General features: G+C 45.1%; 1 protein-coding gene across 1 annotated transcript in view; it reads left to right on the plus strand.

Moving 5' to 3' along the window:
• LOC116374881 (transcription factor SOX-6) overlaps window positions 1–16,783 on the plus strand; it is a 201,694-nt gene that overhangs the window by 58,927 nt on the left and 125,984 nt on the right. The window contains exon 5 of the mRNA XM_031831135.1: window positions 13,895–14,135. Within this exon, the coding sequence (XP_031686995.1) occupies window positions 13,895–14,135 (241 nt within the window). The remainder of the gene's footprint in view (window positions 1–13,894; window positions 14,136–16,783) is intronic.

Consider the following 16,783-nt stretch of genomic DNA (forward strand, 5'->3'; position numbering starts at 1 on the left):
CACATAGTTACAGTAGCTTATATATATATATATTTTTTAATGTTTTTTTGTCTGTGTTTTTTTTATCCCCTTTTTCTCCCCAATTTCGTGGTATCCAATAGTTTTTTAGTAGCTACTATCTTGTCTCATCGCTACAACGATAAGAAAGGTTGAGAGCCATGTGTCCTCCGAAACACAACCCAACCAAGCCGCACTGCTTCTTAACACAGCGCGCATCCAACCCGGAAGCCAGCCACACCAATGTGTCGGAGGAAACACTGTACACCTACCGACCCTGTCAGCGTGCACTGCGCCCGGCCCGCGATGCAGTGCCTTAGACCACTGCGCCACCCGGGAGGCCCTAGCATATATATGTTTAACTACACAGCATGAAGGCAACATGTGCATTTATAATAGATGAATGCAGTGGACAGATCAGTGCTTCCTCTCCTATTCATTGTGTCTGTACAAAGCAGTCCTCTAGTCTAGGACAGCCTATGTCTCCTGACATGTGTTGGCTCCTCACTTTCCTGCAGTTATATTGGTTTAAATGGCTTCCTGTTAAATATTTACCCTGACATGGTCTCTCCGCTGCACTCACTGTTGAGCTGACTGACACCCGTAGGACATTATGCTTTCATATCGCTCAATGCAATGTCTTTTTCATCATTTTAAAATGGGTGCACAATCATGAATATTGCGAGACCATACAGGACAGTACCTGGAGAGGTTATTTTTCATGGCTTTCTTCAGCCTGAGAACAGACAACTGAATAGTTACAGAATACTAAATGAATAGTTATTAATGCTTTTACATATTAGAAATATCTAAATGTCTCATTTTGTGATAAGACACATTTCCTAGTCACAGGACATTTTTATTTATTTTGTATAATCTGTGGAACGACCCACTGATTTCAAATGAGTATAATCTATCCTTTTATGTAAATAATTCTGTTGTTCTCTTTAAAAATATTTTAATATTTTACCCCTAATATTTCTATTTTGTTTTTAAGAAGAGACGACACAAACTAAGCCATCACTCCAGCTCCGGTATAAAGATAATTGATGAGCTCTAATAATGTATTCCAGTCCTCCTCATTTGTCTGTTTGTGGCCTGCAGGCTTGCTCATTACTACTGTCATAAACCTGGGAGAAACTCAGTGTACTCACACACACGCACACACACAGTGGCTTTTACTTTGGCATTGTGAAATTCAATCCATATTGAACCAGTGTGTCATACAATTAATAATGCAGAATATTTACAGTGTAGAGATCAACTGAGATGCCAGTACTTTCTCTCTCTGAACATGTCACTTCAGCGTTCTCTTAATACTGTTGATGTCTACTGGAATAGATAAAGAGAAATGCCATTCTAATGTCTATTACTGCATTGACTCCAGGCATTGACCAATAGAGAGTCCATAATGAACTCAGATTGACCTTGTGGTCCTGTCCAGTGTCCTGTCTACAGTACAGACAAAGAGTGGGGTGTGGTGTCAGAGGTCATGGCTGTGTCTGTATCTGTTTCTCTGTCATGGCTGACTGTGGTATTTAAGACTCAGAGACGGCTTTCGCACACGGACCTGTCGCCACTGTAGCCGGCTCCGTGTATATTATTAGGTTAATAGGATTGTACATGTTTACACCAACTGTTATCTCAGTGGGAGGTCAGGGAGGTGACTTATACTGGTGTAATGGGCTTACTGACGGGCTTAAATAGCATGGTAGTGGCCCACTAACACACACACATTCTCACAGTCACACCTATAGTTAGGCTGGAGTGACATGTCAGAGGAGAAACCGCTGTAGGGCGTGGGTTTGCAGCATGGTGTGGACTCTGCGTTTTCACCTCTCTCCTAACCAGTGTGTTGCGACAGACATTCGACCTTTATCAAGTCCCAGCTATTGTTTGCAGATTGGTTGCACACGCCACAGGCTGTGAAAGACACATCTGCTACCTTGAGCCTAGTGAGAGAAGGACCGATAGAGGGCTGGGGCGGAGGGCCGAGGCGGAGGGCCGAGACGGAGGGCCGGGGCCGAGACGGAGGGCCGGGGCGGAGAGCCAGGGCGGAGGGCCCGGGGCGGAGGGCCGGGACGGGGGCGGAGGGCCTGGTCGGGGGGCGGAGGGCGGGGGGAGGGTGGGGGTGTAGGGGCGGGGGACGGGGGTGGAGGGCCGGGGCGGGGGGAGGTGGGGGACTGGCGGCTCGTTATCCTCTCTTACAGCTCAGCTACAATCACTTTCCACTATTTGTCCGGCCTTCACCAGATATTTGCCTTTTTATGTTTGCTGCTTATTTTAGTCTATTTGAGTCAGATAGAGACAGTATTTCCAAAGACCACAGCCCTGTCTTCTGTTTTTGTTTGTTGCATAATATACTTTTACTGTGTCCCTCTCTCTCTGTGTGTTTTAGGATGTTGACTTTTCAGTTGATTTTGTCCCCCAGCTTTCCGTTTTCAGGAACTAGTCTTTTAAACGTTTGTTTGCTAGACACACCAGAATGCTATTTTAATGATGTTTAAAAAATAAAGTGTTGTTAGGAACTGCGACTTTGTGTCATTATGTGATGTCAGTCACAGTAGGGATTGTTGTTTGGTAATAAAGCAGTGTAAATTTGTGAAATGTTGAGTCAGTCTTTCAGACAACCCCCTTCAGACTTTAAAACCCCAGCTATAAAAACAGATTTGTTTCTATGTTTTTGATTGATTCACTGATTGAGATCTAAAGGGTGGACGTAAACGTCCTGGGACAAAGGGCCTCTTTGTGCGGAGCGGGGCCGTCTGAAATGGAGGAGTAGTTTGAGATGACCAGATGATTTCCTACGGGTCCAGTGAGTGAGCCCCACCACAGTGTAGCGAGTCTGAGGCTGAGCCGGGCTGCGCTGAGCGTAATGAATGTGGTAGCAGGGAACCACAACAGAGCCAGGGAGCCGGGCAGAGGCTGCCTGAGAGGCTGCCTGGGAACCAGAGGGACGTGGCCACCGGCCAGACACAGACACAAACCCCTGGCTCACACTTGTGGTTTTTAAAGAAAGCAATTTAGTTAATGATTTCATTCTGAAAGCCTGTCATGATGCATGCGTGGTCTGCGTCTGCTAGGAAAGAAGAGAAACCTCTCCCACCAAGGTGTAAGTCAACATGACTGCCTCTGACTACCAGAAACTACCAGAGGCCTGGTAGTGATGGAGATAGTGAGAGGAGAAATAATGGCCACATTTCCACATCAAAACCTACTCACTGCTGACCAGGCAGAAAGAAGTCTTATCTGATGTTTTTGTAGGTAATAGATTGCAGTGAGTTTATCATTTGCGGTGATATTTATATTTCGACAGAGGCCTACCATGTCTTTTTATCTGGCATCTTGACAAATAGATGAATGCAGTGTGAGTTTGAGCGAAGTATCAGTGGTCAGACACATGGTTAACAGCCGACTGGTGAGACATTTTCTGTATCAGTCAGCGGCTAATCCTGTACAGAGCCTGTTCTCTCAGATTGCATATACTGCACATTTTTCTCTTCAACCATGTCTGTCAGCTCCCTGATTTTATTAGACTGTGTTTCCCATTCAGTTATAGTGGTTTTCTCCGTGCCGCTCTGTGAGTGAAGCATTGCTAAAACAGAGGCTGTACATGTCTTCTGTGAACCAAGTTCTTGGGCAATTACTCAGATCAATGGCAGGTGGTTCTGGTTTGGCTCCTCAGATCTCATTTCTCAGTGCAGCCTCTTTTTCTCTGTATGGGCTGTCAGTCAGCAGGATAACTCTGAACCACCTCCGAACAGAGCCGGCTGCCAAGCATTCGTTTAGCCGCTCACTTTTATTCGGCCCTCCCGTCCGACCTGTCACAGCGTTACACACTGTTGACCATGCTTTCTATTCAACAAGGGCAAATGAATTGGTTTCAGTGGTTTAAATCGGCAATCAATGTCAGTTTCCCAACATAATAAGGCTTAATCATAAATCTGTGAGGTGTGGCCTGCCTGACCTCTATTCATCAGTTCCTTCTACATGGTCTCATCTGGGTGGAGCAAATGAACTACCCTTGTTTTGATTTTCCGATTGACGTGTCACATGAAACGTTGCCACTCTCAGAATATGGCCCTTTCCCTCCCTCCATAGCTCCATCCCTTTATGCCAGGCATCACTTTCTCACCCTCAGTCCCTCAGAAAACATACACGGCACTAAGATAGAGAAAAACGTCCAGTGACAAAGGTGGACACATTTGTGTGCCTTGTTTGCGCGCTCAATGAATTATTTCAATTCATGAGTGAGTGAGAGAGAGAAAGACAGAGAAAGAAAGAAAGAAAGAATGAAAGAAAACAAATCCCCAAAGAATTAGGGGTGGGACTAACTGTAACTAATGAGCTGTTGTCCAGCCAATCCCTAGAATAGAGCCGCTTAATCAAAGCAGCGTTGTAGGTAATTTCCTCATTCCCCCCCCCCCCCCCTGCAGAAATCCATTTATGCGATGAGAATGAAAGAGAACAAAACTGCTATTCTTTTCATTAGACGTTGTACATTTTCCAATTTGAGTGACCAGCGCTGGCGAAGCGTCCTATTTTTGGAAAAGAAAAGAATCAGGATAGTTGTGGAGAAAGCAGGCCACTGTGTGCCGACATTCCAGATGTCCAAACGGCAGTTGTACCAACCAAACTTTTCTAGGCAATGGCTGCCAGTGATGACCTCATAAGGAGCAGGCCAAAGACTGAGGCCCACAGTTCTTCCATGCAGAAGAATACCCCCCCCCCCTCCTTTCATAATCCATTCTGTGTCTCCACTGTCCCTCTCTTTTTCTGTCCCCCTGCAAAATTACTCCTTCATAATTAGCCATTGTTCCTGCTCTTTTGGCGCGGCTCTCTGCATTTTTTCAGGGGCCCCTTTTCTCTCCTCCCCCTCTGTCCCCTATATACTCATTGTGTATCTCTAGGAACCTTGTGATGCCTGGCAGCCCCCCAGCCTACTTGTTTGGCACCCCCAGTCCTCTCCACAGCTCTGTGCACTGTGGACTGTGGGAGATGTTACACTTGGTTTGTTCAATCGGAACTCTTTGCTCTAAACTCTCAAGTGCATAGAAGTTATCTTTATAAATGACAGAAAGGACCTGGCCTGAATGGCACTTTGTTGAATGTTTTCCTAAAAGGGCCCCCCACTATATTTCATCTGTCAGTCGCTTTTCTTTACCCCAACAATGCTTGATTGTTTCCATGAAAACTTCAGGTTCCACAGACAGGAGAATTCTGTATTATTATGTTCCTGCCAAATTCCGATCTCTGTTTTCCTTCCCCTGCACTCACAAAGGGCTCATAACTTACTGTCAACTGGGAGGGGAGCCACAAAGCTCCACTGTTGCTCAGCGAATAGCCTGTGTTGGTTGATGGCTTTACTGGCTGTAAAGTTTGCTTAACTGCAGTGGCAGTGACAGAAGGTACTTTGGGAACTTCATCCCCCAGAAGGCCCAGACCACTACACGTTCAGAGAGAGAGAGGGAGCGGGGGAGTGTAAGAGAGAGAGAGAGACCGAGAAAGAGAGGGAAGGAAAAAACAAGTAACTTCTCTTGCCTCTCAATCTCTTTAGCGCCAGACTGCTGGCTGGACGAGAGAGTGGTAGTTCTGAGGTGGTGCAGTAGTTCTGGTGCTGTTCTTTATTGTGGGTGCTGCTCCTATGTGTGCTGCTCCTGGCTGTCCTCTAGTTCTGTCCTCTACTTCTCCTCGTGGATGCCATCTGCGACAGAGTACTGTGAAACAGACAGGAAAAGGACTGCACTGGACACTTGGCCGGTCAGCGAGTGTTCGTGAGTGTGTGTGGTTGTGCATTTGAGAGAGAGAGAGAGACAGAGAGAGAGACAGAGATAGAGAGACAGAGAGAGAGAGACAGAGAGACAGAGACAGAGAGAGAGAGACAGAGAGAGAGAGAGACAGAGAGAGAGACAGAGAGAGAGACAGAGAGAGAGACAGAGAGAGAGAGAGAGTGACCCCTCTGGCTCCTGGTGAACTGAGGAGGTGTTATGCCATCCTGCGCTGAAGTTGTCTCTCTTGGATCGGGAGGAGGACCAATGGCGGGGGGGGCCATCGGTGGAGACGAGCGGCTCAGTTTGTGAGTGTGTGCTCCTCGACCCTCACTGGGTAGACAGACAGACACAGCCACTTCAGAGCTCTCACACCTGCATCAGCCTCTGTTGTCAGGCTCTGCCTAGCAGCTAGCAAGGGGGGGCAGGACACCAACCAGGTTGTCTAACTAATCCAGCTGCACAAGTTTTTAAAGTGAGACCGAAGACGGCTCCTCCAACAGGATATTATTGCAAATAATTTACTGTGCAAAGTAATTACGGATGCTATGCTCATATCTAAAGTGTGCACTTGAGGAGGCTTGCTTAATTTGCTCTGGGTGGTTGTCTTTTTGAGTGTGGGTTTTAGACGGAGTAACTACGTTGGTTTCTAATAGAGAAAGCATCAGGAGAGTGAGTGAAGTGGGGGATGAAGTGCTTGTGTAATTGAGTTGACTTTTTGAAGGGGGAAGGTCAACATTTATAGAGGAACAATTTAAACACATTAATTTGGACAACTCTCCCCAGCTACGTTGTTAGGGTGTATGTATTTCCACAGCAATTTTCTATATTTTTATATCATTACCCATAATTACTTTGTCCACTTGAATTTTTCTCCTTGGATTACATGTTTATATTATTGTCTGAAATAGATATCATGGAAGTGAAATGTTCATTTGAACTTTTAATTTGAACATCTCTATATTTTTTTCTCTCCCAAAAAAGTTATAATGTCTAGCAGAGCCATTTGTTTGTAGAATCCACAAAATCTAAATAATGTAAAATAAATCTGATTATCATAAATAAACTGTGAAATAAACGTCAAAAAGAATATGAGTTCACATCTCATCATCATCATACAGTAGATGAGTTTATCTTCAAATATTGTAACTGTTTTAGAATTGGCAGTAGGAAGTAAGGAGGTCCTCTCCATCGATCTTTCATTTACTGGGTCTCATAGGTAGTGTTAGCTGCTGTGGAATGTGTGTGTGTGTGTGTGTGTGTGTGTGTGCTTTATATAGAGAGGGAAGGAGAGCGGTAGAAGCTGAATCATTATTATATGTTTATGTATGGGGTGCCAGGTTCATCTCAAACACAGTCACAATGGAAGGCGATCATTTAATTGTGCTAAACGGCAGTGAGTGTGTCAGTAATTTTCCAGCTGGGAGCTGTAAGGGAGCAACATGTTATTATGCCAGGTGAAGACCCTGTGGATCCCTGCTATGTCACCTGGGACAACAGTGGGGGAATAGGAGGTTACAAAGACCTCTAGAGGAAGACAGAAAAATATCTCTCTACACACTTCTGTAAAATCAAAATACTTTACAGTTCCACCTTTGTATCACTTTTGAATGTATTTGTTATATTTTCCCTTTGTACTTTGTACAGCCAGTCTCAGGCTCATCTACAGTATCTGTAATAGATAGACAATATTGAATGTCTATTGAAAGAAAATTCAAAAGATATTTTCAAATGTAAAGAAATATGGCCTTCAGTCCTCAAATGAGTTAAATGTTTGATATATTTTTTTTATGTATTGTAGATTGCTTAAAATACATTGAATACTAGAACTTATATGACCTCTTTCTCTCTCCCACTATGTGTGTGAGCCCTGACTTGTGCTCTGGAGTAAAGCCTGTATCGTCTTTGTGTAGACAGTGATGCTCTGACCATGTTCTCACAGTGCCTTCACCAGCATGGTGTGTAATGCATTTACATCTACAATGATATTTAATTAGGTGCACCAAATGGCTCTTGTGCTGGCCTGCAATAACCGCTAATTTTAGCATTTTTTGTTTTCCATTGTTAGTATGATGTAATGTTAATATTTGACCTAATAACTTTGTTCCAGTCGATGTTGTCTAAAGACGTCATGCTTTTTAGATGTTCACCCAATTGTCAGTTTCTGTTGAAATGCCTTTGTTTTAAAATAACTTTTGATTTTTCTTTAGAGAAAGTCAAACGATTCCATTAAGGAATATTTCCCCAAATCATTTTCATTTATACATTTTATTTTCTGCATTTTGGTGTGTGTGTGTATGTGTATGTGTGTGTGTGTGTGTGTGTGTGTGTGTGTGTGTGTGTGTGTGTGTGTGTGTGTGTGTGTGTGTGTGTGTGTGTGTGTGTGTATGTGTGTGTGTGTGTGTGTATGTGTGTGTGTATGTGTGTGTGTGTATGTGTGTGTGTGTGTGTGTGTGTGTGTATGTGTGTGTGTGTGTGTGTGTGTGTGTATGCCTGCACGCCATTACCCATGGAAACCTGAAGCTCAGTCATAAAGCGGCTTGTTGCCATATCCAGCGTACCCATCGTTATGTCCTCAAACAATGGTCCTCTTGTTTTAACAACTTATTTAATTATTTCTCCCTCCCAAAATTGGGTGGTGGTGTCTGAGGGTAAGGGGGCTAAGGGGGCTAATATTTTTCTGCTGAAGTGACCTGTGATTAAGGCTGGGAGAAGAGGGAAGAGGCGTGGGGGCTGTGTGGCGCGAGGTAGGCAATGGGCGAGGAAAGGGGCGAAGGAGGGGGGCTGGTGTGGAGTTACTTATCACCATTGTCTATAAAAGGTCAGCAGTGTGAAAGAGCAGCGACAGCGGGCTGAAAGTCAGAGCTTGTTACCATAGAGGAGGAAATGTGATAGCCACAGACACACGGCCCAGTCATAAGACCTAGGGTCCTCTAATGCTAACCAATTAAACAGAGGTTGTCGCGTGATGAAACATTATCAGTGGCAACAATTCATGACTCAAAGCATTCCAGGCCATATGAGCCTTCACTCCTAATCCTTTAAATGTGGCCAGTATTGTCAGCTATACAATTGAAGTTGGAAGTTTACATACACCTTAGCCAAAAACATTTAAAATCAGTTTTTCACAATTCCTGACATTTAATCCTAGTAAAACTACCCTGTCTTAGGTCAGTTAGGATCCCCACTTTATTTTAAGAATGTGAAATGTCAGAATAATAGTTGAGAGAATGATTTATTTCAACATTTATTTATTTCATCACGTTCCCAGTGGGTCAGAAGTTTACATACACTCAATTAGTTTTTGGTAGCATTGCCTTTAAATTGTTTAACTTGGGTCAAACGTTTTGTGTAGCCTTCCACAAGCTTCTCACAATAAGTTGGGTGAATTTTGGCCCATTTCTCCTGACAGAGATGATAACTGAGTCAGGTTTGTAGGCCTCCTTGCACGCACACGCTTTTTCATTTCTGTCCACACATTTTCTATAGGATTGAGGTCAGGGCTTTGTGATGGCCACTCCAATACCTTGACTTTGTTGTCCTTAAGCCATTTTGACACAACTTTGGAAGTATGCTTGGGGTCATTGTCCATTTGGAAGACCCATTTGCGACCAAGCTTTAAGCTTTGACTGATGTCTTGAAATGTTGCTTCAGTATATCCACATAATTTTCCCTGCTCATGAAGCCATCTATTTTGTGAAGTGCACCAGTCCCTCCTGCAGCAAAGCCCCTCCACAACATGATGCTGCCACCCCTGTGCTTCACTGTTGGGATGGTGTTCTTCGGCTTGCAAGCCTCCCCCTTTTTCCTCCAAACATAACGATCGTCATTATGGTCAAACAGTTCTATTTTTGTTTCATCAGATCAGAGGACATTTCTCCAAAAAGTATGATCTTTGTCCCCATATGCAGTTGCAAACCATAATCTGGCTTTTTTGTGGTGGTTTTGGAGCAGTGGCTTCTTCCTTACTGAGTGGCCTTTCAGGTTATGTCGATATAGGACTCATTTTACTATGGCTATAGATACTTTTGTACCTGTTTCCTCCAGCATCTTCACAAGGTCCTTTGCTGTTGTTCTGGGATTGATTTGCACTTTTCGCACCAAAGTACTTTCATCTCTAGGAGACAGAACGCGTCTCCTTCCTGAGCGGTATGATGGCTGCGTGGTCCCATGGTGTTTATACTTGCGTACTATTGTTTGTACAGGTGAACGTGGTACCTTCAGGCGTTTGCAAATTGCTCCCAAGGATGAACCAGACTTGTGGAGGTCTACAATTCTTTTTCTGAAGTCTTGGCTGATTTCTTTCCCATGATGTCAAGCAAAGAGGCACTGAGTTTGAAGGTAGGCCTTCAAATACATCCACAGGTCCACCTGCAATTGACTCAAATGATGTCTATTAGCCCATCAGAAGCTTCTAAAGCCATGACATCATTTTGTGGAATTTTCCAAGCTGTTTAAAGGCACAGTCGACTTAGTGTATGTAAACTTCTGACCCACTGGAATTGTGAGACAGTGAGTTATAAATGAAATAATCTGTCTGTAAACAATTGTTGGAAAAATTACTTGAGTCATGCACGAAGTAGATGTCCTAATGAACTTGCAAAAACTATACTTTGTTAACAAGAAATGTGTGGAGGGGTTGAAAAACGAGTCTTATTGACTCCAACCTAAGTGTATGTAAACTTCCTACTTCAACTGTATATAGTCCCTTTTCATCTTTCTTTCCTCTGCAAAGTCACTGGGGTTTTGTCTGGGAGAAGGCAGGCAACATGTCATGCTCTTATTGATTAGTTTGGTTTGTTAGCTGTCCATTGTTATTGTGTAATCAAGCATGAGAGGAGACGGCTTGTCAAGAATTCACGCCAGAGAGGCTTCTTCAGTTTGCCATATTCTCACTGCTCAATGTACACAAAGGCACATATTGGGCTTCATTACTAGACAAACACATTACATTATTGATAAGGGTAAAGGAATAGCAGCAGTGCAGAATGCAGTGTAGTTAGAATACAATGTATAAACGGGTTGTTTTGTTGAGCCTTTTTTATGAGAGTCTCACCAGGTCAACCACTGTTGACCTGGGCCCCAGCTGCTCTCCTACTCTATGAAACACCTTGTGTTTTATTGTTTAATTCAAACAATTCTGGAATCAAAGGCTCACGTTGTGTACCATTATATCCCAGCATAGGCTTTGGGGACTATATAATGTACATATTGTTGCCCTCTGACATTTTCTGAGACTTATTGCAATATCCCTCCCTCTCTCTCCCTTCAATAATGAGAGCTGGTATTGTATAGGGCCTTTGAGAGGTTGGGGGGTGGGGCACCCTCGCTCTGTGCTCTCTTTAGCTGAGCGCAGCCCTCCCAGCTCTGCTAATAAATTATTAACCCACTGACAAATACTGTTACGGAGCCTGCCGCAGATCTGTTGCATTTTCTAACAAGATTGCTGTAGACACATGTTACAGGAGGATGGAGTCAGCCCTGTTCACTCTGTCTCTCTCACGCCTCAGCAGCTTGACTGATGGCTGGAGACCGGGGTAAAAGTGCCTGAGAGACTGAATATTTTAGTAGTAAAATAATACCACTTGATTTACTGTGTCATGCAAAAGAAGTGCTTTGTTTCACTCTCGCACTCCATTGAAGACAGGAGCTTGTTGTGCTGGAGGCCCGGGCTTTTTGGATGCATGAATAAAAAATGTGGTGGAATCTCCTAACTCGAGCCCACCCCCCTCCCCTTTCTCAAACCTCTCTCCACCCCCATCTTCCTCACAGCACACCATCACTCTCAACATGCAAGTTCTGAACTTTGCTCTGAATTTAGATTTTCAATTAACACTCAATTTTGTTACAGGAAACAATTTATTGTCTGAATAAAATTGAGAGCTGGCTCTCTCTAGAGAAAACAGAAGACAACACAGGCCGGTCTGAGAGAGAGTGAGGCTCCTTCCCTCCCAGCACTACGGGTACCTGTCAGACTGGCCCTGTTGACACAGCTGCTGGGGCCTGGGTGATTAACGTGGCCTGCCATTTTCACCCTAACCACCACCAAAAATACGTGCCTCTGTGCGTGTGTGTGTGTGTGTGTGTGTGTGTGTGTGTGTGTGTGTGTGTGTGCGTGTGTGTGTGCGTGTGCGTGCGCGTATGCGTGTGTGTGTGTGCGTGCGCCTGCCTGTTAGACTTGGATGTCCTAATACGTATATGTGTTTTCAACACTCTTTATTGTAATGCCTTGTGAAATACAGTAATGTGCTGGCTCTGAACTCGAGTTATTGAACTGTGTTTAACAGTTCACATTGAGAGTCTGCTCTGCTGTTCAGCACTGTGTGTGTGTGTCATTCTTTAGTGGAGCTGAGCGCTGGCCGGCCTAACAGCGGCATGCGATGTGCACAATCCTCACATAAGGGGAGTGTGGAAGCACCTAGACTCTTGATCAGATTATTCTAACACCAAACTGTGTGTTAATCTCTCCCTGTGTCAAGTTTGTTTTGAGCCCTCTGTGAACCCCATGCCATTCATTTGGCAGAGTCTGGTGAGGTACGGTGGAGTTGGCTGAGGTTTGGGTTAGCTGATTCCATAACCTCGCCTTCCTCTCCTCTGTCTGTCTGTGTGTGTGTGTGTGTGTGTGTCTGTGTGTGTCTGTCTGTCTGTCTGTCTCATGGTCCTCCCAGCAGGCAGCACAAGGACACGATCACACCACAGCCCTTGACCTAGAATACCCACCTCTCTGTCTCCTTCCTCCAGCCCATAGCCTAGCTAATGGGGCGGCTAAACCTCCGTCACAGTGACCCTGTGGAAGAAAGGAGAATGGGCCAGATTTCTCACACACTGAGCTCCCCCCCTGTCTCTCCCTGTCTTCCCCTGCCCATCCCTGCCTTTCCCTGGCATAGAAGATGCTCCAGCAGAGATGATACCTAGACTTGAGGCTCACATGCTGTTTTCATTGTTAAATACCCAGCAGCTTAGATAGAGGCAGATCAGGGGAGTGGGGAAAAGAAAATTACCAATAAATATGGACTGGCTCCTTTTCCCCACTTCAAATCAGTAGGAATGCCATATTATTATCTTATAAATACCAATCACATAATTAGATTTTCTTACACAGTATTAATTTCAGTCATTGTAGGTCACAGCATGAGGGTGGCCTTATTGTAATTGTAAGAAAAGGCTAAATTAGCTGTAAGATTCTATGAGGGGAAATGTTAAGCTACATAAAACAATTTCAACACTGTTTAAATTGGTATTAACATTTGTTTTCTTTGCACCTGATATGTCAAGTACACTCTTCACTGTAATATTCATGAAAGCGTGTAACAGATTTGTAAATTCTGTCTTCCACTGCCAGGATCTGATTTCCAAGCTGCTTAAGTAGGATTTATTGGCCTGGAGAAATAGTGTAGCACTGAAAAGTTAATCGTTTGCTAATTTGGAGAGTGGAAGTAGAAAGGAAGCAGCTTGGGGTTGGTGTTGTGTTTGGTGGCAGGATCGTTCTGTCAACTGTTCAATTCAATCAATTAAGGCTCTTCTGCTGATTAAGAGGACAAGCACATTACTATGACTCGTCATCTCCTTATAATTGTTTATCATAATCAAAAGCGGTTTAAGGCATTATCTCAATTTGGAGCGATAGAGAGTAGTGTTATCATGTTTACCTTTATCTAGGGTCATTATTGACTGGGGCTTGACTGGGACCCTATGTGGGGCTGTGTTAGAGCTTCAATGAGAGCATGTTATGTGCTATATAAACTCTCTTCGCTGCCTAATCATTGGCTGGGTGGAGGGAGGGAGTGTTGGGCCTGGCCCAGACACAGGCACCGCTCCAGCCTCATCTCCACCATTTACATTAAACAAAGGATTAGGAGAAGCCCCATGGCCTGCTCTCACACCTCTTCAGCAGGCCACATGACCATTGATAGGATTTCTCCAACTTTGAGTCAGGTCCAACATTGTTTTTCAGGGCACCAACATGTGTAGGTTGATGTGAGGATGGTGAAACATCCAGCATACCTGTCGTAAATACAATTTGACATCAGCTGTTTTGTCGTCCCGGGGTCATAAAACTGTCTGACGTTTAACTATGAGGCTTTGAAGTTTTCTGACCGGTTGTCCTTTTCTCTTTCTCTCTTCCACAGCAGAATAATGTCTTCCAAGCAAGCCACCTCTCCGTTTGCCTCCGTCGCCGATGGGGAGGAAGCCATGAGTCAGGACCACCTGTCCTGGGATAAGGAGGAGAGTGCCGAGGCCCACGGGACGCCCCAGCTGCCCCTGCACAGCCTGCTCCACAGCAAGGGCTCCATGGACGAACTGCAGCCCCTCAGCAGTGTCCCTCCAGAGAGTGACTGGGACAGCATGGTGTCAGCCCAGCAGCGCATGGTGAGAGACACCACCCTGTAGACCAGTTGACTAGTAGACATATTACAACTGCTAATTTAAAAAAATAATAATGTAAGTAGGAATGAGGAATCATTGATACATCTTGTAATTCCGAGAAAACATATATCCCGAAGAAAGAAAAGTAATATGTCTTAGTAGTTTTTTTGTGGATCTATCTGATACAGGGTCTATAGCTAGCTGCCTTACTGTTGTAATACTCAGTGTCTACTGTAATGACTCAGTGTACCATTCACTATTTACTGTAGGTGACAGGCAAGCCATCAGAAGGTTTCAGAGGGTACCGTATTATTGTCTCTGTACAACAGCGGTCTGTTTTCCAACGTTGTCAGGGGTGAGGTAGATTCCAGACAATGTTCTGAATTTTCCGTTGGTGACCTTCACCATTAATGACTTTCACCACTGTCTAGCCTCTGAGTGTGAGTAAGCCTGACACACACACACACACACACACACACACACACACACACACACACACACACACACACACACACACACACACACACACACACACACACACACACACACACAAACCTGGCTTGTCACTGTGCCCTAACAGAGAGGAATTTCTCCCACAAGGACACGGCCACAACAGAGCCCTCGGACTTAAGACCATGCGTTCTGCCAAGCACTTGTCTTTGAAGTCTAAGCTCTCACGAGTGTCTTGAGATCCTCCCCACTCTAAAAGAAGAGGACAACAACGTATTGAGTTGCATTTTAGCGTCACACACAGATTTTATGAAACTATAAATAGGGAGACAATACAACAGTGGAACAAAGTCTCTGAGAGGGTATCTGTTCTAGAGGGCCTGCCCGGGCCCCTCAGCCCCCCAGCCGCCTGACTCCCTCACTGGAGGCTCTCTCTGGACCAGGATGCACTGGGGCCAAGATACAGGCTCAACAGCCACCCATTGTTCTGTGCTTGTAAAAGGGAACTCTTCACATGCCCAGCCCCTCCCTCCTCCTCTCAGCCATGGGTACTGTCTCTAATACTGTGAAGCCGTAGGGACCCTGGGACCCTCAGATAGGCAGCACCAAACCAACTATAATCAACTATAATTATTATTAGCCTGAACAGGCTCAGTGACATCAACAGTAAAACGTGTATTACACTACACAGCATCCCAATAAAAATGCAATACCACAGTATGACAAATTAAGACAGAACGAATGTTGCAACGCTTCTTCTTCAGGCTGCATTCTATTTGTCATCAAAGAAACATCTCCCACAATATGTGTTGTTGTGTACATCTGCAGCAGGCCCCAGACAATCTGTGGAGCTGCTTTGATGTGTGCGGAGGAGAGAAGAGCAGAGGCACTTGTGGGCTGTAGCCGGGGAGGCAGGTGGCTGTTTGTGACAGACGGGCCTGCAGTAAAGAGACCCAGAGGGGCTCTGAAGTAGCCTTCCAGGGGCCACCGCTCCACACTGCAGTGGCTGCTGGGAGAGAGTCGCTGCCCCCCACTCTTCCTGCCCACCCACGTCCCACCCACAGCCCTGTCCCAGCCCCTTTGTCCCGACTTGTTTTCCAAGGATGCCGGGCGGTCTTGCCATCCAGTATGTAAATGACCGTCAGGAGATTGCTCAGGTGGTCCGCTCTTCTGACAGGCTCTAATTGGATCACAGGGCCGTTAGTGATGAAGGTAATTAGAATAGTATTTGAAAGAATGTTTTGTGCATTGTCTCGTGTTACTCACTGCGATCACTCGACAGCCTCTTGATAGAATGAAAGGATCCGTATGAAAAGTTAATTGTATTCATTTTGGATCTGAGGGAGGAAATGCTTGCATTTAGTTTGCATAATGTCAAATCCTTTTCAGTTTATCATTACTTCAATTATTATTATTTTATCCAGATATGAAAAACTAGTTTTTGCTGCCTTTTTAACTTGAGCAATACCAGCCAATATATTACACATGTAATAACAATATGTAAAAGGATCTTGTTCTGGTTGATTGTTCTGCGTTGAACAACCTGAACACTGCCAGTTAATGGAGCTTCTAGTCTGAGTAGAATCTATCAGATGGATGGTGGTGGCAGGCTGTGGTTTCGTACTGAGGAGCGACATGAGGTCAAGGAAGGAGGACTAGAACATGGGGCCATGACAAGTCTGGAGGTTAGTTATAGAAAGACAATCACAAATGTACCTCAAAGCTATTCGTTTTCCCCACCATTGTCACATCACAGTTGGCTGTGGATTGCCATGGCCTTGGCCCTGCATGACAATGACTTTTTACCATTAAATTGTAAACATTGAAGTTGGAAAAGTGAAGTGTCGAGATCCCGTCAGCTCAAGTTGACTTGGTACAGATGGCACATGGGAGAGGGAGTGTGAGAGGGGAGAAGGAGGGATTGACAGAGAGAGAGAGAGAGGGGGGAGAGAGGCAGACGGCGAGAAGGCTGAAAGTGTTGCCTTTGCTGATTACCTGACTCCACTGCTGTGCCATGCGTCTGTGTGGGCTGTGCCCTGAACCTGCGCCAGCTGATTAACCCAGCACCGCTCCACTCCCCACAAGCACCCTCCACTGGCCCTGGCACAGCCACAGCCACCCCTGCATAATCACCCCCATCCTGCCCGCCCTGTGCTGGGTGTAGACCTTGCCGCTCCACCCCGGGCCCTGGTACTGAACCG

Source organism: Oncorhynchus kisutch, linkage group LG8 (assembly GCF_002021735.2).
Source record: "Oncorhynchus kisutch isolate 150728-3 linkage group LG8, Okis_V2, whole genome shotgun sequence".
Taxonomy (NCBI): Eukaryota; Metazoa; Chordata; class Actinopteri; order Salmoniformes; family Salmonidae; genus Oncorhynchus; species Oncorhynchus kisutch.